This window comes from Muntiacus reevesi, chromosome 4 (assembly GCF_963930625.1).
Source record: "Muntiacus reevesi chromosome 4, mMunRee1.1, whole genome shotgun sequence".
NCBI lineage: Eukaryota > Metazoa > Chordata > Mammalia > Artiodactyla > Cervidae > Muntiacus > Muntiacus reevesi.
Window position 1 is genome coordinate 116,755,399 of NC_089252.1, and position 23,557 is coordinate 116,778,955.

Below are 23,557 nucleotides of genomic sequence, written 5' to 3' on the forward strand. Positions count from 1 at the left end.
CCTCCCTCCCCAAGGCCTGCGAGGCAGCCCTGGGCCCAGGCTCAGCACCTGTGCTTCTGGAACTGGGGTGCCCCGCCTGCCCCTGGAGTGGAGCAGCTGCCCTCTGAGCAGAGCGGTCCTGGGGTTGGAGGACCTCCGCCCTTGGCCCGAGGGGCCCTGCTGAGACCTCAGCGCAGGCGCTTTCTCTGGCCCAGGCCGAGGGGCCAGGCCCCACCCGGCAGCGGGGCAGAGGAGGGAAGCGGGCAGCCTTCTCGCTCCCAGTTCCCAGCCCACCGGCTGATAGTGGGCTGACCCCCCAGGGTAGACCCCTGCCAGCAGCTCCCGGCCCACCGAGCCAGTATCCGTTCCTCAGGGACCAGAGCCGGCAGCCTGACCACAGAGGACACGCTTGGCAGGAGGGAGGGGGAGGGGCTGAGTAGGGAGGGGCTGGGGGCCGCTAGGGGAGACCACTCGCCCCCCAGCCCAGGGGACGGTGCTTCTTCCGAGGGCCCCACTGTCGCTCTGACCTCAGCCCCAGCCGAAGGCCACGAGGGTGCTGGGCCCAGTCCCCGGGCGGCCGGGCCCTTTCCCTAAGCTAGGCTGGCAGGGCAGGGCCGCTGGTGCTCTGACCGTGGCAGTGGGGATCTCCGCACAGAGGGTGAGCCAGGGTGGCCTCCACTCGCCCCTGAAATGCCCGTGCCCCCACCTCGCACCCGCTCCCCCGACCTGCTGAGAGCCAGGGCCAGAGGAGCCTCGGCTTCAGTAGCCTGAGTGGAGACACTCCGGCCCCCAGACCAACAGCTGGGTTCTGTGCCCCTGCTGGTCCTGGGGGCATGGGAGAGGCGGGGCCCGCTGGGGAGGAGGCGGCCGGAGCCGGGTGAGGGCTGGCAGTGAGGGAGGGAAGGAGGCCCGTCGCCCCTGGTCCGCGGCTGCACAGGAGGCCCTGGGGGGACCTGGGAGGACCCGGGGCACTGCCAGGTGCAGCAGCCTCGGGGTGACACGGGCCAAACCAGGAAGCGCAGAGCTGGGGGGACGCCCGCCAGGGGCCACACCCGGACTCGGGCCACCAGGCCTCCCCTGCCTCTTCCCTCGCGGAGGCTGGCACTGCCGTCGCACGCCCAGGCCTGCGGACGGTGACCCGGCCTCCCCGGGGGCGCCCCGTCAGCAGCCGCAGCCCCAGCTCTCCACGACGGCCTTGCTGTCCAGCTGGATGTGGTCGGCGCCCTTCTCGCTGAGCCGCGGGCCGCCGTGCCGCACAACCAGCTCGGTGGCCACCCTCACGAAGGCCTCCTCCACGTTGCTCGAGTCCTTGGCCGACGTCTCGATGGCACACAGGATGTCGTAGCGCTTTGCCAGGCCCTGCGCCTCGGCCAGCGGCACCTCCCGCAGCTCCCCGAGGTCCGACTTGTTGCCTGCGGGCAAACGGGGGCAGCGGTGAGGCACGCGAGCCTGGGGCTCCATCTGATTTTAATTCCCTTACCCCATCCTTGGGGCTCAGATGGTAAAGAATCTGCCTGCAGTGCGAGGCCTGGGTTCGATCCCTGGGCTGGGAAGATCCCCTGGAGACGGGAAAGACTCCCCGCTCCAGTGTTCTTGCCTGGAGAATCCCATGGACAGAGGGGCCTGGCAGGCTATGGTCCATGAGGTCTCAAAGAATCAGACACAACAGAGCAACTATCGCTTTCACTACTCCCTCATCCAACCTCTTCCTTTTCTGTGCCAGAGGCTTGTATATTTTACTGAATTTTCTCTACGAAATAGAAACAGCAGAGTTGGGCAAGAAGAACGTGGGCCCTTAGAGCTGGAAACAGCCGCGGGTAGAGACCACGGCTTCCAGGCACCTGCTGTGTGACCCTGGGGTGACTCAGTCCGTCTTTGAGACTCGGCCTGCCCACCTGGGACGCCACCTTCTGCAGAGCAGGAGGACGGACACGGTGAGCTGGCCCCTGGCAGGCCCTCCATCAACTTTGCGACCCCATGGACTGTAGCCCGCCAAGCCCCTCTGTCCGTGGGATGCTCCAGGCAAGAACACTGGCGTGGGTTGCTGTGACCTCCTCCAGGGGATCTTCCCGACCCAGGGATGGAACCCAGGTCTCCCTCACTGCAGACAGATTGTCTACTGCTGAGCCACCAGGCATGAAGTCAAAGAAATCCGGTCCTTTTTTTTTTTTTTTTTGGTAAAATCTTGTTATTATGTTCATTATTAACCCTCTCCTATTTTAGAGGGGGATTTTTTAATTCTCTGTAAGATCATGGGTTTTGATGATTTTGCTCTTCTGATTAGAACAGTGCAGACCACAGCTGCTCTGAAAGCACGCCTCGGCTTCTCCTCTGAGGTGTAAGGGGATTCGTTATATTTTAGGTAATCTGGTCAGCTGCTCCTTGGCCCACTTTATGCCAGACTTTTTTAATGCATCTTGGAGACGGAAAGGGCAACCCCTCCAGTATTCTCGCTTGGAAAATCCCATGGACAGAGGAGCCTCGTAGGCTCCAGTCCGTGGGGTCGCAAGGGTTGGACACCACTTAGCGACTAAAGCAAGTGACTGACTTTCATAATGTGATCATGGGGACGACGACAAAGAGAGGCATCATAAAGCTCTGGGGAACTCCCTGGCGGCCCAGTGGTCAGAGTTCAGCGCTTTCACGGCTGGGGCCAGGGTTCAGTTCCAGGTCGGGGGACTAAGATCCTCCAAGCTGCGTGGTCTGGCCGAAAAACACACACACAGACGCCTTGAAGGAAAGCCCTATGACTTGTTTGGGAACTGTAAACAGCGCGGCAGCCAGTTTCCGGGGCGGGGGTGGGGGGCGCTTACTTGGCTCCTGATTTCAACAAACTGGAAAGAAAAGTGCGTGTGACATTTATGACCTGACCCAGATTGGCCAGCTCACTGTGTTAGGACAGGTCAGTACTGTTCAGACGTGAAAAGAGCACGGTTATCATACGCTTTAAAGCACGTGTGTCTTGTAGCTCTGTGCTGCAACACCCGGAAGTGAAATGGGCGTGTTGGGTCTGCCCCAGAGGACCCTGCGGGGCAGGGACAGAGGGCTGCGACGACTGCGGGCAGACCTGCGGGTGGGCCTGCGGTGTCTGCTGGCCTGGGCTCGTCCCGCTGGCCCCTTCTCCCGCTTGTGTGAGACGCTCTGCGGGGAAGGTTTTGTTCTAAGTCCCGGATGAAAGGGAGGCGTCCGGGCAGGTGGGGAGGGCTCCCTTCCGGCCGGTGGGTGGGGAACCGTCTGGCCCAGCGCACCCACGCGCCAGCCCAGGCCCGCCTGTACAAACCCGCTAAGAGGAACCAGCCTGAGGCCTGTGACAAGGGCTCCGGGGCACACGAGTGGGCCACAGCCTCCTGAGTCCAGGTCTGGGAAGCTGATGCAGGAGGAAAAGGCAGAGGTGGTCAGACTGCGCCCTGCAGCTGTGGTTCACGGTGGGTTCGCCACCGTCACCTGGAACCTGCTAGAAACACACTCACGGGCCCACCCGGACGTCCCAGCCAGACGCCCACCCAGACCTCCCAGCCAGACGCCTGGGGGTGTCCGACTTCAGAGAGGCCTGGAGGTGGACAGACGCGTGAGATGCCCTCTGCAGCGGATGACAGAGCGAGCCCCTGAGTCATGACCAGCCTCCTTCACGTGCTCAGGGGCTGCGTGGATTAGGGAGAAATTACTTCTTATTTCTCAGCCCAACCCTGACACAGGAGGAGTGGGCAGGGTTCTGAGAAGATGCCTGACGAAGAGGGAACCAGCGTCGGCCAGGGTGCGGCCACGTGGTGACTGCCTCCAGGCCCCGCCCCTGGTTCCTGCTTTGGGATATGCAACTTTACAGGTGACCAGCAGCAACTGCGCCTTCGAGATCACTTTCAGGTCCTGGCCCTGCGCCGGCCTGGCCACGCCCTGCCCACCCTCTGTTCACAAAGGAGACGGACAGACGGCCGTGCGGCCGGCCTCACCGATGAGCAGCTGCACGATGTTGGAGCCCGCGTACTTGCGCACGTCCTCGATCCAATTCGGCACCGACAGGAAGGAGCTCCTCTTGGTGATGTCGTAGGCCAGGATGGCCCCGTTGGCACTGCGGTAGTAACTCTGCGTGATGGTGCGGAAGCGCTCCTGGCCGGCCGTGTCCCAGATCTGCAGCTGGAGGAACAGGGGCCCCGTGAACCTGGGGGTGCAGGGGACAGGGAGGCCGGGCCCCCAGCCCCACACCCAGAGCGCTGCTTCTGCAGGGCAGACCGCCGGCAGGGCGGGCAAGGAGGTGGACAGGGCACAGAGGCCTCCTGACCTCTTGGAAGGCAGCTCCGCGGCCTGAGCAGGACGGGGGGACCAAAGAGTGTCCCCGGGGGCGAAAGGGTGGGCTCCGCGCAGAGGCAGGACGTGTGCCAAACCCACGTCACGCCCCCTCTGCCCTGGACACCAGGCTTGCTGTGGGGCCACGTCCAGCGCCTCCCCCACTGTGGGGAGGCCCCAGCCCTGAGGCTCTCTGCTCGGCCTCAGCGGGGCCGGGGAAGATGCTGACACTGGGGTGGGGGGCTGGGGGAGGCAATGGGCAGAGTCTGCTCCTGGAGCCTTGGTCATCAGCTGACCCAGTCTGCTAATAATCCCAATCCCAACTCTAACCGCAGCGCCCCTCCCGTGCAGGTCCTCGCTGCCCCAGCGCCCCGCAGCGCTGCAGGACAGGGGTCCACGTGGCAAGATCATCTCTGGCTCCCAGCAGGAGCGGCGGGCTGGTAGGAGGGACCCCAGGGCGGGGGCCTTCCCTGCTGCACAAACCACAGGCCCCAGGCCCCGAGGAACACACCGGCTCTGGTCCTTCCCGAGCTGCAGGCCATCCACCCTCCTCCGCGGGCACAGGCACGCTGGGACCTCTCTGCCGGGTTCTCAAGGCGTGTCCCGGACGGGGCAGACCCCGAGGCCTGGCACAGCCCTGCGGGCAGCGCCCCTAGCCCAGGCACTGTGCAATGACCACCTCGTCCTGGCCCCACGAGGGTCGTCTGACAGCTGACGCGCTCGCTCTGGGCCACGACTCGCCAAACCAGACATGTGCTCCGCAGGGTGAGGGGCTCTAGGAAGCAGACCCCGGGAACAGCTCACGCGGGGCTGAAGCAAAAGGCAGGACCCTCAGCACCACGCCAGCCCAGGACCCAGATGGTCAAGGACTCCCCTCCACACCCCAGAGGCGAGCGCAGATCACAAAGACAGAGGTCAAGCAGACACGGGAAAAGCAACCTCGGCAAAAGAGACCCGGCAGAGTGTCTCACAATCTCAGAAGCAATCAGTAGTGTTTTCATTAGAAAAGATCCATGAAACGGTAAGAGAACACCTTTATTTTCAGTAGACGGAGCATTTGGAAAGGAAAGAAAGAGATCTTGAAAGTTAAAAATATTAACGAAAAATGTGACGTAAGGGTTAGAAGACAAACCAGAAGAACTCCTTCCAAGTAAAGGAAAAACAAAAAAATGCAAAGAGATGGAAAAGAGAGAAAAGAAATTGTGGAAGCGCCTAGATGGTCCACCACCAAGACAGTAAGAGGTTTGGGGGGGAAAAAAAAAGAACAGTAAATTCAAAAAAATACTTCAAGAAATCTCCTCGGAACTGATTGAAAGGGCCCCCCTCGCAGACACGGTGGAGGAAGACGGACCCACACAAACTCCTGGCTGCAGGAACTCCGCGGCCCTTACACGTAAGGGAAGAAAAAGGAAGGAAGGAAAAACGGGTCTCGAGGTTTTGCACAAAAGAGTCACATCCCATTAGACATTCAATGAAACGATGCCTAGAATTATGGAGGGAGATGACCTCCAGCCCAGAATTCTCCCCTAATCCCTACGAGTCAAGTGTGATGGTTTAACAAAGGTGTTTTCAGACACACAGAACATTTACCTGCCACTCTTTCTCAGGAAGCTGCTGAAACCAACCAGAATGAGGAAAACGGGGACCCAGCAAACAGAGGACTGAACACGAAAGAAAGAGCGGTGGAGGGCCCCCACGGTGGGAGGGAGCTCCCCAAGGCCCCCAGTGCGGGCAGGGTCACTAGTGGCAGATGAAGCCCCACTCCCTAGACAACCGGCAGACGGAGAAAATACAGAGGCTGGTTTTTGGGCCATCAACAGCAAGCACCACGAGTCCATGAGCCCTGAACAAGAAGCAAAGCTCATGGAACCCACCTTGGCCACCAGGGAACCTTCGCAGGGCTCTCCTGGCGGCTGACTGGCCGCAGGACGGGTGAGCGTCCAAGCAGGACACGGTGGTCCTGCTGAGCCCAGGAGGCAGAGCGCAGTGCCGAGCGGCTGACGTGACGCAGGGGGTGGGAGAACCCACAGCCTGTGTCGGGGGAGGGGGGTCCCGGCCCGCAGCCCCGTGCACCGGCTCTAACCAGACAGCAGCTCCTCCAGGGGTAAAAACAGACCAGACGCGGAGGCTGAGCCGTGCTGGGGGGCCTGCCGACACAGCCACGGGGAGGCGGCCACCTGAGCCCCTCCGAGTGACTGAGGTGTGAAGCTGAGATGTCAGGAAGCCTGCAGCCTCCGTGAGGACCACGGCAAGAGGCTGGCCCTCTGACACCTGCCCAACAAAGCCTAAAGCTAAGCTCGAGGTTTGGAGGTCAAATTCCACCAAGAGGCTAGAGAAATACCATCGGGCTTGCACCTGTCTGCCCTAACCAAAGACAAGGCCAGACACACGTTCTAGGTGATCAGCCAGTCGCTGAGTTGACTACAAGGACCAGAATCCATGCTCTTCAAAAGATGACACAACCCAGAGTCAAACCAGTATCTCTAACATACAGTAAAAAAAACATTACTAACTGTGCAAAAATAAATAAATCATAAGGAAGACTCGACTCCCTAAAGAGAAGAGTGGTCAATATAAATTGAGGCCAAAATGGACCCAATATTACGTTGGGTACACAAAGAATTAAAGCCATTATTTTCGGTGTGATCCGAGAATTAAAGGAAAATATCCGTCTGAGTGGGCAAACAGGGGGTTTCAGTAAAGAAATGAACTATTTTACAAAATATTTGTAAAAACACATTTTAAAAGGGTCAAAATTCTAGAACTTAAAAGTACAGTAAGTGAAATGGAAAATTCATCTGCTGAATGTAACAGCAGAATGGACACAAAAGAGAATCAGTGGGCTTGAAGAACTATCAACAGAAACTACTTAATCTGAAGAGCAAAGAGAAAAAAAAGGAAGAAAAATGAACAGAATATTGACCAAGATAAAATGATATGGTGGGCCATAAGATAAGCCTCAATAAATCTCCAAAGACTGTATTCTCATAGAATATTCCTCTAACCACAAACAACCTAAAACAGAAATCAAGAACGCTCTGGGACAGACTTCTTCCAGAAGATGGAACTGAGAGGAAGAGAGACAGTGAGGAGAAAAATCAGTGTGTTGGACAGATGAGGGGAGGAGAGTCACGCCAATGAGGGGAGAGTCTGGCGCTGAATTAGTGGTAAACAGACGCCCAAGCCAAAACAAGACGATCGGGGCTGCCAGGGAGAGCTCGTGAACCCGGGAAACAGAAAATCATCACGGCACAGTCCAAACGCTACACGGCCTAGCCCTGAGCGGCTCCGACTAATTAAAGTGCGTGCGCTCAGTCGTTCTAGCAAGCACCGAGCAGACACCTGCTCTCTGCCCTAGGTGCCACAGGAAGCAGACGCAGACTCCTGCGGTCAAGCTTGCCGTCTCGTGCAGGAGACAGACGCTGTTGCTTACAAAGAAACAGAATGTAAACAAAACAGTTATTATAAAATGAGTAACAAGATAATCAGTATGCCAGACAGTGATAAGAGGGGAAGAAGCAGGGGAAGAAGTCATGAAATGCGATGAGGAATGGCCTTTTAGGGAGGAAGCCCTCATTGAGATAGCTGTTGAGTCAAGATCTGAAGAAAGTTAGCTAGCTGTGCGGATGCCTGGGAGACACACATTCCAGGGAGAGAGCGGTGAGTGCAAAGGCCCTGAGGCGGGGGCACGACTGGTGTGAGAAGCAAGAACATCAGTGTCTGGAGCAGAGTGAAGAGGCAGGGAAAACGGCATGACTGAGAAGCGTGAGAGGCTGGCGTGTGCGGAGCCCTGCGGAGCACGGACTCTGGCCCTCCCTGGGAGTCAGGGGACAGCCAGCGGCTCTGAAGGCAATCAGACCTGCTTTTCAACAAGATCACTCTGATTACTGCGTGGAGGCAGATCAGAGGAGAGCACGGATATGGGACGTCCCTGGTTGTCCAGGGGTTAGGAATTTAGGGCTTTCACTGCCAACGGTCCGGGTTCGATCCCTGGCTGGGCCACCAAGGTCCCACAAGCATCTGTGCAGCTCAGAGGAAGAGAGAGAGGACAGGGATGGGGGCCAGCTGGGAGGTCGCGGCCGTAATTCGGGTAGCAGTGGAGGTGGGGTGCAGTGGTCCATTTGGGATACACTGTGAGAAGAGAACTGAAAGGAACTTGATGGTGATGTAATCAGCGCTGCCACACGCCTCGACCGGGAGGATGCAAAGTGTGCGTGTGTGAGTGCGCGTGTGTGTGTGCATGTGTGTGAGTGTGTGTGCGCATGTGTGTGAGTGTGTGCATGTGTGTGTGCATGTGACTGTGTGAGTCTGCGTGTGCATGTGAGTGCAAGTGTGTGTGCAAGTGTGTGTGAATGCATGTCAGTGTGTGCATGAGTGTGCATGTGTCAGTGTGTGCGTGTGACTGAGTGTGCGTGTGTGTGTGCACGCGCGTGTGAATGCGTGTGTGTGAGTGTGCATGTGTGTGTGTCAGTGTGTGCGTGTGAGTGTGTGCGTGTGTGAGACGGGGGCAAGGGCTGTGCTGGGTTAAAGCCTCGTGTCCCAAAGCAGGAACTCAGCAGAAGACTCCTGTGCGTGGGGGGAGGAGGGGCAGCAACAGAAGCGAGAGGGAGACGAGCCGGAAGTGATCAGAGACCTTTTCGTAAGAAGCCTTTGGAAGCATCACACGCAGGTATGACTGACGACAATTACAAATGGAGTAAAAACCAGCACAGCCAGCTACAGGTCATGGGATCTGGGTCAGCCCACTCGTGAAACCTGGGCAGGGCTGGAGGAGGTATTTTTGGAAAGTAGGTCCTTCCCGCCGTGGTGATCTTGCCAGCCTAGTTTTCCGCATCAGAGCCACGGGAGGGAAAAGCCAGGTCAGGACGCAGCAGGGCCAGCCCCACCCTCCCCAGCTTGGAGTCTCAGGCTTCGGCATCAGAAAAGGTGCCCCGAGGCTCAGTAGTGGGATGGCGGAGGCACCCGATCCATCCCTGGGCCCCAGCGCCCTCGGCGCTCCAGAAGCTGGGAGAAGCCAGGCCCAGAGTGCCCTGCCCTCCAGACAGCGAAGTACAGCCCGCAGGCCGGCCCGGGGGGCTGTGAGAAGGGTCACGGGTCTGAGCCACCAGGTGGCCTGAGGCCAGATGAGACGCGCCTCCTGGATGCAGCGCGGGGGTACCTGGGGGGGCGTGCGGGGGGCATCACAGGGGGCCTCGGGGGCGTGGGCAGAGACCCCCAGCCCCACGGCTCAGAGGACGCGGGCAGCTCTGTGGGTGCAGCAGCCGGCCAGGGGAGGCACCTCAGCCTCGCGCCGAGTCTAGGCCCGTCCGCCCATCTGCCCGCCTTCCCGCCCAGCCCTCTGCAGGGCCCAGCACGCAGGCACTCTGGGAGCGGGGTCCCCTCTGCCTTGGCAGCTCCTGCCCCTTCACGGGGGTCACCCACCAGGCGGGCGCCAGGCTCCCTGCAGACGATGGCCTGGACCTGCTCGGCGCCCCATCCGCTGCCCACGCAGCGCCACTGGGAAGCCAGATGAACCTGGTGAAGGCCCTGCAGGCCCTCCACCCTCGAGGGCACCCGAGCCTCCCCATCGCCCGCAGGCCATGCCCACCCGGCGTGTCTGTGCCCCACTGGCCCTAACGCCCGCAGCATCCGCCCGCGTCCAGATTCCCGCCTGAAACGCTCCTCTCCAGACCCTCGCCACCCACCCCGCGCCCCGCACCCCCTCCTCAGCGTCTCCACCGCCCGGCCTGACACAGGCACGCAGCCCTCCGCCACGGTCTCTGGCCCTCCTGCACGGGGGTCTCCCGGGGGCCGGTGCCGTGTCTGCCTGGCTTCCTGCGTGCGCCCAGCACCTGGCACACAGAAGGCGCTGGATAAACACAGCCCGTCGGCTGGAGGGGCGCCTGTCTGCCCTTCAAGCCTCGCCCCCTCCAGCAGCCCAGCTCCCAGTCGGGTTGTTTGCATCCTCACGACCACGGAGTTTCACTACTGAGTGCAGAGCCGGAGCTAAGCTACCGAGAAACACCTGCCGAGCTGAAGCCACCCGCCGGGCGTCCTCCACCTGCGCTCACTGGACGGACGGACCAACGCCTCGGGCTGTGAGTCACAGTGAGCCCCCCTCCCCACCTTCCCAGCCAGGCTCTCTCGTCTCCCACCTGACTTAGGGGAACTTCTCTGGGTTGCTGATACCCGGAGTGAAGGCCAGAGGCACCTCCGAGGCAGAGGGTCGGAGTGAGGCTGGCTCAGGATGGAAGATGGCCCCTGGCGGGGGAGTTGCCCACTCCAGGTCACCAGGGGCCAGTCAGGCGAGTCTCAAACAGGCAGGTGGGGAATTCAAGGGAACGGACAGCCTCAAGGTGAGGGACCAGCCTATTTTCCCTTCGAAGCACCACCTCTAAGGACTCCCAGCTCCCACTGTCCCTCTGGGTCTGCACTCCCGTGATGAGAATTGTCATTGTCATATTTCCTTTTCCAGGAGAGACTGCATTCACCTTGACCTTTGGTGAACTCCTACCGAACCTTCTGGGCCCCGGTTCAGGGTCCCCTGGTCAGCGGAGCTCCCCCTGGGCCCCCCGCCGAGCGGACCTGTCTTCTCCACAGTCCTCAGCCCTCTGCTCTGGAGTCTGTAACAGCACACAACACGGAGGATGCCGACTGCCCCAAATCTGGGTGCCCCTGGGGGCCAGGCAGGGGCCGTGAGATGCAGTACGATGACTGAAAAGGATACCCTGCCTAGCGCACATTCAATAAAAGAGCCAGCAAATTGCCACTGTGCAGGCCAAACGAACGGACCTCACGGCGGGCGAACAGGACAGGGCTGTGTGCGCGGGCTCCTGTCTGCCAGTCTGCCCCTCGCCACCGCGACGGGCTCTGGAGAGGACGGACCCGTCTCATCCCTCTAACCTGGCACAGAGCTGGCGCCCAGCCGGGAAGGAAGCCCTCTGCGGGCAGGTCCTGTGGTCAGGCCGGCGGGCCAGGTGCTGCCCTCCAGGGAGGCTTCCCACAAGCTGCGGGGGGACGTCAGTTCCACCTACGAGGTTACAGAAACCTAAGAGGTAAAATCAGCTGCACCGGAGCCCGTGGCCAGCGCCGTCCCTCCCGGTGGACAGACAAGAGGGCTCTATCCCAACAGGCTTTCCCCTGCAGGACGAGGCGGGCAGGGGGAAGTTCCTTGCTGCTTCATAGCAGAAGGGGACCTTGGAAAAATTAGTTCTCAAGCCAAAATTCTGAAAACTGGTCAGACGGACCCAAACCCAAGTCCCCGCGCTGCTGGCGTGGTGTCTCAGGCCGCTGGGGGCCTGAGCCAGGGGGTGGTCTGCAGGCCCCTCCCCAGCCGGCCGCTATCCTTCTCCTACCTCAGTCCCCAAGGCAGAACTCAGCCCCAGCTAGAAAACAGGCCTCAGCCCAGAGGCAGGTGCACGGCCAGGAGCTCGTGGCCTCGAGGAAGACGGGGACTTCCCTGGGGGCCCAGTGGCTGGGACTCCACAACCTCAGCGCAGGCGGCCCAGGTTCCATCCCTGGTCAGGGAACTAGGTCCACGGGCCACACTAAGAGTTCGCACGCCACAACTAAGTCCTGGTGTGGCCAAATAAATTTAAAAAAGCAAAAGGAACCCCTCAATGATCTGGTCCAGCCTCCTCACATAGGGGCCCAGGGAACTGACTTGGGCACTGGAAGTGATCCGCCCACCATCTGCCAGAGGCCGCCTCTGCAGGCCTCGGGGATGAACCTTGTCCCCTACACACGGCGACTGCCCTCGCGTCCTCGTGAAGGCCCAGCCTGCCTAGAGCCAGGACTCTGCTTTTCCAGCCGGGACTCTTCTGGGACAAAAGGCCTCCTGACGGCATGGGAGGCTCTGCTCCAGCGGCTTCTGACCCTCCAGGGTCATCAGACCCACCCGTGATCCAACATCGGGAGACACGGGCACGGTTTCCCCAGGAGACCACTTCGACCGGGGCCGATCCTGGAGACACGCCTGAGTCCCTGGTTGCTGCCTTTTACACAAGCTGTGTGCAGAGTCACACACCTGGTCCGCGGCTACTCTGGCCTCTGCCCGGGACAGCAGAGGAGGCCAGCGAGGTGACAAGTCTGTGACGCAGAGATGGGCCTGGCTCACTGCCCACAAAGCAGGCTGAGAGGCCCCTGACTCCCAGCACTGGCTTGGTTCTGCTGCTGCGCGTTCAGCACGACAGCATCTCGCAGGCCATGCTAGAAGGCAGGTACGTTCTTCTGTCCACACTGGCCATGGGCGCCCCTTCTCCCAACCCATCTGAATTCATCAGGATTGGTTTAACAAGCAGAAGGCATCAGGATGTCGATGTGACACCACTGATCAAAATCTAAGAAAACGTAAAATGCAAGTGATGCGCGGCGGCCTAGATGTTCCACTGGTACCAAAGCTTTCTGCGGTGCGTGAGTGTCTTTGGCAGCGGTACAGGGCGTGCAAACAGCAATGAGGAGAAGCTGTCAGACGAGCTTCTGGTTCAGGCCTGCCCGCATGGCCTTCATCTCCCCGTCTGCGAAATGGGGGTCTCACAGGGCAGCAAGGACCACATGGAGCAGAGCATGAAAACAGAGATGGGCGCTGGGGAGGTGGCTGCCGGGTACCCCACGATCCCTCACGCCCAGAGCATCCGAAGAGAACCAGCTCTGCGAGGGTCACATGGGGCGAGGGGAGCAGAGAAGACCCGGACGGGCTGAAACCACGCCTCACAGCTGACTCATGGCAGCCTGAGCTCCCACGGCTGACGCTCTGCTGTGCGTCGGGTCCTTCAGCTCTGGGGTGACCGGGGAACAGACCAGGCAGCAAATCCCCCTTTCCGGCGTCTCCCCACCACACCTACTGCCTTGGGACTGGTGGTCCCCTGGGAGCCAAGGTCACTCTGCCCTGAGGGAGGCTGTCACAGCGCCCGGAACACACTTCCTCAGACCACCAGCAGGGCCCAGAACTCCTCTCTTACCCAACGGTCCTTTTGCTATTTGTGATCAAAATTACCAAAGTCAGACTAATTTTATCCAAATAGGAAAAAGCACGTGAGCAAGGCCAGACCACTGGCGGGAAGGGCTGAGGATGCATCTTCAAACAGAAGCCAGTGCCTTCCACCCCAGCCCTGCCCCTCGCAGATCGGGACTGCTGCCGGGCTCAAGGTCCTAAGCGTGGGGCCCGGGGCAGAGAGTGAGCTCCGCGGCGCACAGGGACAGTGACCCCGGCAGAGCCCAATACAGGGGCGCAGCCCCCCAGGGCCGGCCCGCCTGCGCGTCCCCGGCGAGGTGCAGACCGGTTTACGTAACAGGCCTCTGTGTCGTCCCAGATAAGCTGGGAGAGCGGCGCTCGGGCTGCGTCCGGGATTTAGAACCGGCCGAGGTCTCCTGGGGGACGTGAGGTGGGGGGGCCAGGCTGGTTAAGAAATAGTCTTAATAATAATCCCTAGGGAGGAAAATGCTAACAACAGCAACAATAATATAATCCCTCATGTTCGGAGTTCCTTGGTTTATGCACAACAGCACCTTCAGGACAGACAAGAGACGGGCTACCCTGCCGACCTCCTAAAGGGGGACGGAAACGGAAGAGAGTTTTTAACTGCATTCTGACCCATGGGGGTGGATTATCCAAAGACACTCAAGGGGAGTTTTTAACTTTGTTGAGTCGGTTCATTGTTCTCCAGCAACCCTGACGGGTAGGCAGAGCAAGTCGTCCCGTTTCATGAAGGAGGAGGCCCAGGGCTCCAAGCAGGGCATTGAACTGGCCAGGGTTGGGAAGAGGCTGAACGGAGCCAGACGAGAGACCCAGACCTCCAGACCCCCACTGCTTATAGGTCTGCAGCCCCCAGAGCCCCCCTCCAGGTTCAGCCTGCAGGCCGGAGCCTGGTGAATGCATCCACGGCCAGAGCCTACCCCCAGCAGAGCGCTCCAGGAGCCCTGGGCGCTGCTGTTCTGTTAGCTGACAACACCCTGAGAAGTCTTTGGGGTTTCAACTTCAACCCTCATTCCTAAAAACCTCGGAAATGCCCAAGTCCACACGCTACTCTCCAAGTGTGGTGGCCACAACTGCCTCTTCACTACTCATTAACACGCGGAATCTCGGGGGCATCGTCATGGACTCAGAAGGGCTGAGGGGCAGTCAAGTGTAAAAGTGGGTGCTGGACTTGGAGCCAGGGAGATCCTGGGCCCAAAGCCTGGTTCTGCCACTGATGTGTGTGGGGCCTTGGGCGTGCTGGTCACTTCCCTTATTTTGGCCTCAGCTTCCTCCCATTAAATAAAGACTAAGGACCACACGTGTAGCGAGCATTGTACACTAACACCGTGGCAGGTGTGAGGATTCACAAGGTGTGGGGCGCGCAGGGCAGACTGGATCCACGAACAAGGCAAGGTCAAGTCCTGGTAAGTGATGTGAACATACCCTTGAACTTACCCTGCAATGGGGTGGAGGGCCTCGGAGGTCAGGAAAGGCCTCTCTGAAGAGGCGCCCGGGGCAACGGCAACCAAGTGATGAAGCAGCTGTTACAGGGAGATCCAGGGGCAGAATGTGGGCAGGCGGGGCAACTGGTGCAAAAGGCCTGAGGCAGGCATGTTGGAGGGACCGAGAGGGCTAGTGAGGCTGGAGAGTTTGAGGCAGGGAGATGACGTGGGCAGGGCAGACAGAGGCCCAGCCCTCTCCAAAAGGAGCTGGGATGGCATTATGGTTGCAAGAGGAAGTGACTATTGAAATAAAGGGATTGAATTCAATCTGTGATGGTCCTGACTTTCTATTTCTTGGAAAGCAGAACTCTATCCAAATAAAGACAAGTAGAACCTAAATATAAAACTAGACACAAGTACTAGCATTGCTCTACTGGGTGTGAAGAGAGTTAAGGCCCTTCTGACCCGGCAGCCTCTTGGCCTCCCCCCTTCAGCCCAAAGCACCCCAAACATTGCAGCCCAGAGGAGCTAGAAGGCGCTGGGTGATCTCTCTCTGAGGCTCCTTGAGTGCTAACGAGAGCCGGCCAGCACAGGCGAGGCAGCTTAGGAGATCACATTGGATACTCGCTGGACCCCGGAAAGGCCTGGGAAGGTTCTAAACTAAATCTCTGATGTGGACGAGCCTTCTGCAGAAACAACCATGAAATCTGGCTTGTCAAGGGTTCCAGTTAAAGTCACACTGCTGAAACCAGAGAGAAAACGGATGGGCGGCTGCCAGGGCCCAGGGTCGGGGAGGACACGGACACAAAGGGACACCCGGAACGTTCTGGGTGGACGGGAGGAATCGGCCCCCTGCACGTGCTGGTGCTGCTGACGGCTGCCCACATCTGTCAAGATCGCAGACCTGGGCACCTGAAGGGAGGGAGGCTTGCTGTGTGTAAGCGGAACTTCGATAAACTTTTTTGATTTTTTTTTTTAAGTCACATGGCTTGAAGACACCCCAGAGATATCTATGGGTGAGGAGAAAGGACCTGCTGAGTCCAAGAGCCCAGAATCCAGGAATCAGAAGACTGTCTCCCCGCCGCCAACCCCCACCTCCCAGATTCGGGTCACAGTCTTCAGTGCTGAGGCTTCAGGTTTCTCTGGCTGCAAAATGTAAATAATTGCCTATTTTTACATTGCCTGTCTTTATAACATGCTTTCCCACTGCACGCAAACGGAAGCAGCAGTTGGATGTATGGGAAAGACCCCAATGCGGTGGAGTCAGAAAAGTGGAAGAAAACTTCCTTGTCTGTTGCCTCCCAGCTGTGTGCCTGGGGAGGCTGGGCCTGTGTGAGGTGGGGCTGAGCACCAGGGCACATCTGTGCAACTGCTGGTACACCGCAGGCTCTGGGGAGGGTCAGCCGCCGTGACCCAAGGAGGGCTGCCTCGCCTACACCGCTTCCCCATCCCAGACCGGCACCCACTTGCCCCCGGGGAAGAACACCCTGGCGGTGACCAGCAGGAAAGGGAACCATGGAGCTCTGCCCTGCATTGCACAACCTGAGCAGGTCCACGGGGCACCCGGGGCTCTGCCCAGGCTGTAATCTCGCCAGGTAAACAGGACACCCTGCCCCCTCCCTGACCACCGTCAGCACGGGATCCTTCACGCCCATCCTTCAGCTGGCCACGTCCCGGCTGCTGGCGGCGCCTCAAGGCACAGCCCATCCCGGACACACTCCACCCAGACCACAGCTCTTCCCTCCACCTGCCCCACAGGGTGGTCCTGAAGAATGACTCAGAGCTGCCTGCCACACCTCGTTCTTTTTTCTATCCTAAGGAGATCCATCACACACAAACTCAAAAGACTATTAAAAAAAACAGAAGGGAACCCTCGGGGCAGGGAGTTTCTGCTTTCCCTGTCTCTACTCCAAAGGCTTGCTGAGGGCTTGTAACCGCTGTTGGCTGACTTCTCCATGGTGAGGCAAGCGGGAGGAGACACCCAGAAATTATCCCTATTTTGCAGAAACAAAGAGCTGAGCTTTCTGGCAAAAGACAACCAGTAGCAGACCCAGGCAGTCCAGCAAAGCCGGGCCCACGGTATGGCGGCTCAACCAGAAAACACGGAGGTAAGGCGGGGAGCCCCTGCCCAGGGCTCCTGGGAGCCAGGCCAGAGCCGGTGGGAACGCAAAATCACGAAAGAGAGGAAAGGATGTCCGTCCGGCGTGGTTCAGCGAAGCTACCGAGCAAGAACAATGGTCTCTCAATCCACCAGGGAGGGCTGACACCCAGGTTAAGAGACTGACGGGCGAATGACAAACGCTAGTCGCCAGACCAACGCCAGGACGCTTGGGCAACTACATCCTGCCGGTTCTGGGGAGCCACCGAGGGAGTCCGGGGCTCGCCCCCACCTTCCGGGCGAGTTTTCAGTTCCCGTCGGCGGCAGCTGGGGGAGGGGACCCGGGCCGCCCGGCCGAGTCAAGTTCCACCACCCGGTCCACAAAGACACTGCAGGGAGGCGTGGCCAGGCCGGAAATTCTGACAAAAAAGTTTTGGCCCTCCGGTCCCAGAAGCAACTACTTCCTGCTCCCTCCTAGCCGTGCGGGGTCGAGGGGGGGAGGGTGTCCCTTGCGGCCTGGGGTCCCCACCGAGGGCCGAGCTGGGGGCTTCGACCGCGGTGGGGCAGGGACAAGCCGGCCCGACACCCCCGGGGCCTGTACCCGAGGCTCCCCACCGCCGGGGACCGGAGACTGGAGCAAAGTCCCCGGGGGTGGGGGTGCAGCTCGGGGGGCAGGGCCTTCTCTCCGCACCCCCAAGCGCGCGCACCCCCACGCCCCGAGGCCCGCGATCTGTGCACGGAGGCCGGCCCCGACGCCAAGGCCCAGGCCTGCCCGGACCGGAGGAAGGGCAGGGGGCCCAGCCGCCGCGGAGCGGTCAGGCGCTCGCGCGGCCCCCGCCGCCGCAGGGGAGACCCTCCAGGGCGGGGGCCGACCCCTAGAGCCTGGAGGCCCCGGGCCCGGCCTCCCACCTTGACTCGTTGGCCCTGAATCTCCAGCGTCTTCATGGTGAAGTCCACGCCGATGGTGCTGCCCTGGCGCTCGGAGAAGGCGCCGGTCTTGAAGCGCTGCACCACGCACGTCTTGCCCACGCTCGCGTCGCCCACCAGCACCAGCTTGAAGAGGAAGTCGTACTGCTCGTCCGGGTCCCCGGGGCCCGGCCCGGCCATGGCGCGGGAGCCCGAAGGCCGGCGCTCCGGACGCTGGGGCGGCCTGGGCTCGCGCAAGCCGCGGGCCGCCTGGCGACGTGGAAGCGCCGCAACACCTGGGGAAGGGGCGCCGCCGCCCGCCGGCCGCCCCGCCCCGGCCCGCCCCGCCGGCCAGGCCCCGGGGCCGCGACTCCGCCCGGGACGCGCCGGGTCCGGCCCTCCGCGCCGCGCCAAGCCAGTCCGGCCCTGCGGCCCGCGCCGGGCCCCGCCCCCGGCCGGGCCCCGCCCCCGGCCGGGCCCCGGCCCCGCCCAGCGGTGCCCCGCCCCCAGGCCGGGCCCAATCAGAATCCAACCTCAGGCCAGCCCCGGCCGGGCCCCGCCCCCTGCGCGGCCCTCGGCCCCGCCCAGTCCCTGAGAGCAGCCCTCGGTAGGTCAGCACCCGGCCCCGCCCCTAAGCCCGCCCACAGCGCCTCCACACCCGCCGCGCCCCCACCGCCTATTGACGCCCCGGGATCTCCTACCTGGGCCGTCCCAAACTCAGTCTGGAGCGGCTTCGAGGGCAGGGGAGGGTCTCCGGGACTGTTGATTCAGCCCTTGGGCCCAGAATGGCCTCCTCCAGAATGGATCTAGCGTGGACACGCTCGGCAGTGTCACTGCGGGGCTCACAGCAAGGCGGCCGACAGTGCATTTCCCTGTATTGGAAAAGGGGGAGGCCTGGGACACGCTGCGAGCAGGAAGAGCGAAAAGGGCCCCAAATCCAAGCTGGCCACAGAACTGAGAGGAGAACTTGTGTGGCCAGGTGCTCAAGGTGACCCCCCAGAAAGCTGGGACAGTGGGATTGGGGAGACCTGTTTGGTGGGGGCTAGTCTTGGGGGAGTCAAAGGGCTGGGGGATCCCAGCGCAAAAGGCTGCGTAGCAGTGGTGGGAAGTGAAAACTGAAAGTTGCTCAGTCGTGTCCGACTCTTTGCGACCCCGTGGACTGTAGCCCACCAGGCTCCTCCGTCCGTGGGATTTTCCAGGCAAGAATACTGGAGTGGGTTGCTGTTTCCTTCTCCAGGAGAGCTTCCCGACCCAGGGATTGAACTGGGGTCTCCCGCATTGTAGGCAGATGCTTTACAGTGGTGGAAGCAGCTGCCCAAATGGGCTGGTCAGTTGGGAACTTGAGTCCAGTTGAGGGAACTGACCCACTTGATAAGACTTACTTGAGCTGAGGGACGAAGGAGGGTTGTGGGGAGTTCTGTGGAAGGGCGGACCAGCTCCTCAGATGGTCTGGTCCAGCAGGGCTCTTCAGAGAAATGAGACCCAATTGCCTATAAGGGGCTTTGTTGTTAGTGCCCCGAACGTTTCCAACTCTGCGACCCCATGGACTGCAACACACCAGGCCTCCCTGTCCTTCACTATCTCCCAGAGTTTGCTCAAACCCATGTCCATTGAGTCGGTGATGCCATTCACCCGTTTCATCCCTGTCCCTTTCTCCTCCTGCCTTCAATCTTTCCCAGCATCAGGGTCTTTTCCAAAGAGTCAGTTCTTTGCATCAAGTGGCCAAAGTATTGGAGCTTCAGCTTCAGCATCAGTCCTTCCAATGAACACCCAGGACTGATTTCCTTTAGGATTGACTGGTCGGATGTCTTTGCTGTCCATGGGGCTCCTAGATCAAATGGGACCCATTCCCCCAGAGTCTCCACAGTCATCTGGATGGAAAGGAACTGAGAACACTCCTGGCCTTTGTCAGGGCCTCCTACAGAACTCCAAATCCATGGAATTTTACATTTTGGTTAATGCCTGTTATGGGTCAGGTATGCTTCTAAGACTGGAATATTTAAGTGAAGAAGGCAGAGAAACATCCATGCCCTCCCCAGCAGACAAGGGAACAGGGACTTCCTGTAGCTTATGGAGAACACAGAGAGGAAGTCCACCAGGACGCCCGAGAGCCCGGACCACCTCCACTGGCTGAGCTGGTAAAAGGGCCCGGGCCAGGAGACAAGGCAGGCCCACGGAGGAGGGGCAAGAGCTACGCGCTCCAGGCCCATGGGAGATGCCCAGGGGCAACCAGGCAGGCCCCCCAGGTGCCAGGGAGAGCAGGTCTGGGGGCCCCGCTCTGGTGCATCAGGTTGGGGCCACAGGACACAGCCTCTACCCAGGGCAGATGCAGACTGAAGGGCCTGGGACAGAAGGCTTCCATGCACTGGGCTAGCTCCGGCTAGCTCTGGGACACTCACAGCCCTAAGCCCCAGAAAGCAACATCTGCCTTCAGCTCTGAGTGGCCTCCCACAGCACCAGGTGGAGAGGGGAGAGGGAAAGGTGTGTCAGGGAGACAGGACAGGCCAAGGTCCTGCCACTGGAGGCAGGGGGAGAGGAAGGAAGGAGGCTGAACAGCTGTGGATGCCCTGGACACGTGGCTGGCTAGCTGAACTGGTCTTTCCTGGAACTGGTTTGCAGGGGGAAGAACGCTGACCTGGGTATGGATTTTGCCAGAAAACCCAGCCACCATTTGCATTTGTGGTGTGATGGGGCGGTTGTAAAACTGGACTGTCGAGAGGGTTGCATGACCCAGATTTATTAAAATCATTCAGTTGTACGCTAGCAATAGGTTTTTTGGTCTGTCAAGTATATTTCAGTCACGTTGTTAAAAAAATGCCTACATTTCCTCTCTTTGGAGGCAAATTCCTGAGTGGCATTTTATCTGAATTATACTCCTTTGAACTGCAGTAATGCAAAAATCTTGATCTCACCTAATGCCCCAAATCTTAGATAAGTAACGCACATCCCCAAAATTTTTCACAATGTGTCGAGAGACTTCGCTGGTGGTTCAGTAGTTAAGAATCCATCTTGCAACGCAGGGGAGGCTGGTTCAATGCCTGGTCTGGGAACTAAGATCCCACATGCCATGGAGCAACTAAGTCTGCCTGCTCCAACCACTGCGCCATGCTAGAGGGCCCATGTACAGCAATGAAAGCCCTCACGTGACACAGCTAAGACTCAATGCAGCAAATCAGTCAATCAATAAAAACGTATTTTTAAAAACTGTGTCACGAATTTAACATTCTTGGGCTTTCGTGGTGGTTCAGCGGTAAAGAGTCTGCCTGTCAATGCAGGAGACACAGGTTTGAACCCAGGTCCAGGAAGATCCCACGTGCTGTGGAGCAACTAGGCGTGTGCTACACAGCCACTCAGCACACGTGCCTCAACCGCAGAGCCTGTGATCCCCACCGCGATGAGAAGCTTGTGCACCGCGACTGCAGACAACCCGGGGCAGCAACAAAGACCCGCAGAGCCGAGAAGAATTTAATATTCTTACAAGCTAGCGGTGGGTTGGCGGGATGAACCGGCACTGTGTGTGCCCGGCCACACGGGGGCGCCAGGCTCGCCGGCAGACGGAAGCATCTGTTGTCACCCCCGCGTCCCCGGGGTCAGAACTCCGCCAAGAGAGGCAGCCTTTCTCCCCTTCCTTCCTCCCTTCTTTTCCCGTCTTTTCCCGTGTACAGTCACCGCTGTTAAAATATACAGCCTCGAACAACACCATCCGAGTTTTCTTTCATGGGCAGAGAGCAGGCTAGGGCTGAAAATGTGCCCCGGATCAGAAATAAAGGTGGAAAAACACCCTGAAGACCCGACACCAGCCATGACACCGTGCTCCTAATGCCGAAGCGTGCCTGCTGCAGAACACCAGAAAATAAGAGCTGCAAGAACGCAATAATATGCTGCAGCAGCTGCTGACCGAGGAGCCGTGGGCTGGTGCTGGCTGAGGGCTGGGAGGGCCCCTGGTGGCCAGGGCAACGTCAGGACAGCCGCTGCGGCCCCACCCCAGGCTGTGCCCCCGGGGGGAGAACCGCCCTGGAGGACCGCCCAGGCTTCCTCCCCTCACAGCTTCTCACGGCCCCCACCGAGCGGGCCTGCCAGACAGACGCCAGGACAAGCTAGACGCTGGGGACCCCCACGCACCTCTCCCCCTGCCCTGCTCCCCTGCCCTGAGGCCCCTCACGGCTGTCTGGCCCCACAGGGGCACCGGGGAGGGGGGTGCATAGTTCATCCTTCCAGGGCGGAAGCCCAGGCTTGGTGCAGAGAAGAGCCGGGCAGCCCTCAGGGGACCTTCCCTCCACAGGCTGCTCTATTTGTGAGGGAGGGAACCAGATGGTGAGGCAGTGGGTGGGGCAGCTGTGACCCCCGCTGTGGACCATCTGCTCTTTGGGGGCCCTGACACCGCCCAAGCCCCAGGTGGATGCTGCTGTCAGGGCTTCGATGAGAGTGAGGGGCATCCCCACCGTCCTCCTGTGGAGCTCTGGAAGGAAGCAGCGAGATGCTGATGCCGGCAGAAATGGGGTGCGGCCTTCTTGGGGAAACAAGGCTGACCCCAGCGCCTGCTCACTGCAGGCTGGCCCACGGTGTCGGGGGCAGCGGCTCACGGGGGGAGGGCACTGGGAGAATGGCTGGGGCGGGCGTGGGGAGGAGGGGAGAGCGGACAGCAAGGTGGACACATCTGTTTTGGAAATTGCGGGCAGAGCCAAAGCTTGTCTGAGCCACAAGAGAGATTTTGTCAACCAATGTTTCCTGAGACGGGTTCTACCGCCTCTGGGCGTGAGCTTCTGTGACCACAGTGACCACGCCCCGCTTGTGTCTGCACTCCTCGGACGGTCCAGGCCTGGGGGGACCCCTGCGGAGTGCTCCCGGACAAAAACCGCCAGGGCCCGCGGGGTAGGAAGAAACCTGGGCTGGGCCTGTCTCCACCGCGGACGCCTGTGGGTCCTCGGCAAGCCGCTTCCACATCAGGGCCCGGCGCTCTCACCCGGGACGCTGGTGCCCACGCTGTCTGCACCCGTCCCAGGAGCCACTGCGAGGCCCTGGGCATCCGGGGGTGGGGAGGGAAACCCCTCGCTGGGCCATCTGTGCTGGGCCCCACCTGCCGTCTGGCTGGGACCCAGGCCAGGCGGTCTCAGGGCCCGCCGCCCCTCTGCCTGCCCTGTGGGGCTGCCCGTCGCGGGGTGAACGCACAGGCAGCAGGTCCAGTCCGGCCTTTCAGACTGGGACGCGGAGCCCCGGGCCCAGAGGGGTCTGCTCCAAGCGCCCCGCGTTCGCTCCTGAGCCCCGTCTGGGCCAGGCCCGGGTGGGAGCTGGGTCTCCGGGTCCAGGTCCAGCCTTGTCCATCCCCAGGCCCCCAGGCCTCTGGCCTCGACCCCTCCCAGCTCTCCACACACACCTGCCCAGGGGCTCGGCTGAGCGGCTCCCAGGGCGGTCCCTCCCCTCGTCCTCACAGCCCTGAAGCCCTGGGCGGTCTCCCCACGGCCGCTGCCCACCCGCCCAACGCCCTCCATCCCCAGCTCAGAACTTCTGTCAGACAGATCCCAAGCTGAAGGCCGCCCCTCACTCAGACTGGCACAGCCTGCTTCACGAGACCCACAGGGCTCTGCCGACATGCTCAGGACCCTTCTTGAGGGTGGGGACCCCCCAGGTTCACCTGCCCCGAGCTGGGGCCCTTGCGGTGGGTTCTCCCCACTGGGAAGGAGAGACTAGGTGGGATTGACAGATCTGGACCACCCCGGGGCACCCTCGGCGCTCCCACGGGCCGGAAACGTGGGCCCCACCTCAGCGCTGACCCGGGGCCGTAGGCTCGGGCTAGGCGGGACGCCCCGCACCCTCAGCACCCAGACGGGCCCAGCCCCCCACACGGTCCCCACCTGGCGAGCCCCCTCAGCTCCTACCGCGGACAAGGACTCTCACAGACAGCCCGAAACCCGAGGC

The 23,557-nt window shown here is 60.6% G+C and overlaps 1 protein-coding gene across 2 annotated transcripts; it reads right to left on the reverse strand.

Moving 5' to 3' along the window:
- Window positions 1-987: 987 nt before the first annotated feature.
- RAB43 (RAB43, member RAS oncogene family) lies at window positions 988-17,977 on the reverse strand. Of its 2 annotated transcripts, none has more exons than XM_065934013.1 (3): window positions 17,645-17,977; window positions 3,927-4,104; window positions 988-1,391 (listed from the first exon to the last, which is right to left on the reverse strand). In XM_065934013.1, exons 1-3 carry the CDS (start codon window positions 17,840-17,842, stop codon window positions 1,141-1,143), a joined length of 627 nt encoding a protein of 208 aa, XP_065790085.1. In that variant the 5' UTR covers window positions 17,843-17,977; the 3' UTR covers window positions 988-1,140. The 2 variants fall into 2 exon arrangements, with proteins under 2 accessions (XP_065790085.1, XP_065790084.1); XM_065934012.1 differs by having other exon boundaries at window positions 3,927-4,110.
- Between the last annotated feature and the right edge of the window lie 5,580 nt (window positions 17,978-23,557).

What these genes read in the sequence shown, in the direction of transcription:
- RAB43 (XM_065934012.1), bottom strand. Translation starts at nt 17,842, where the DNA reads ATGGCCGGGCCGGGCCCCGGGGACCCGGACGAGCAGTACGACTTCCTC. An exon ending in TTCAGGGCCAACGAGTCAAG is followed by an intron (nt 4,111 to 17,644) that starts GTGGGAGGCCGG and finishes CTGTTCCTCCAG; the next exon opens with CTGCAGATCTGGGACACGGC. An exon ending in CATCGTGCAGCTGCTCATCG is followed by an intron (nt 1,392 to 3,926) that starts GTGAGGCCGGCC and finishes GTTTGCCCGCAG; the next exon opens with GCAACAAGTCGGACCTCGGG.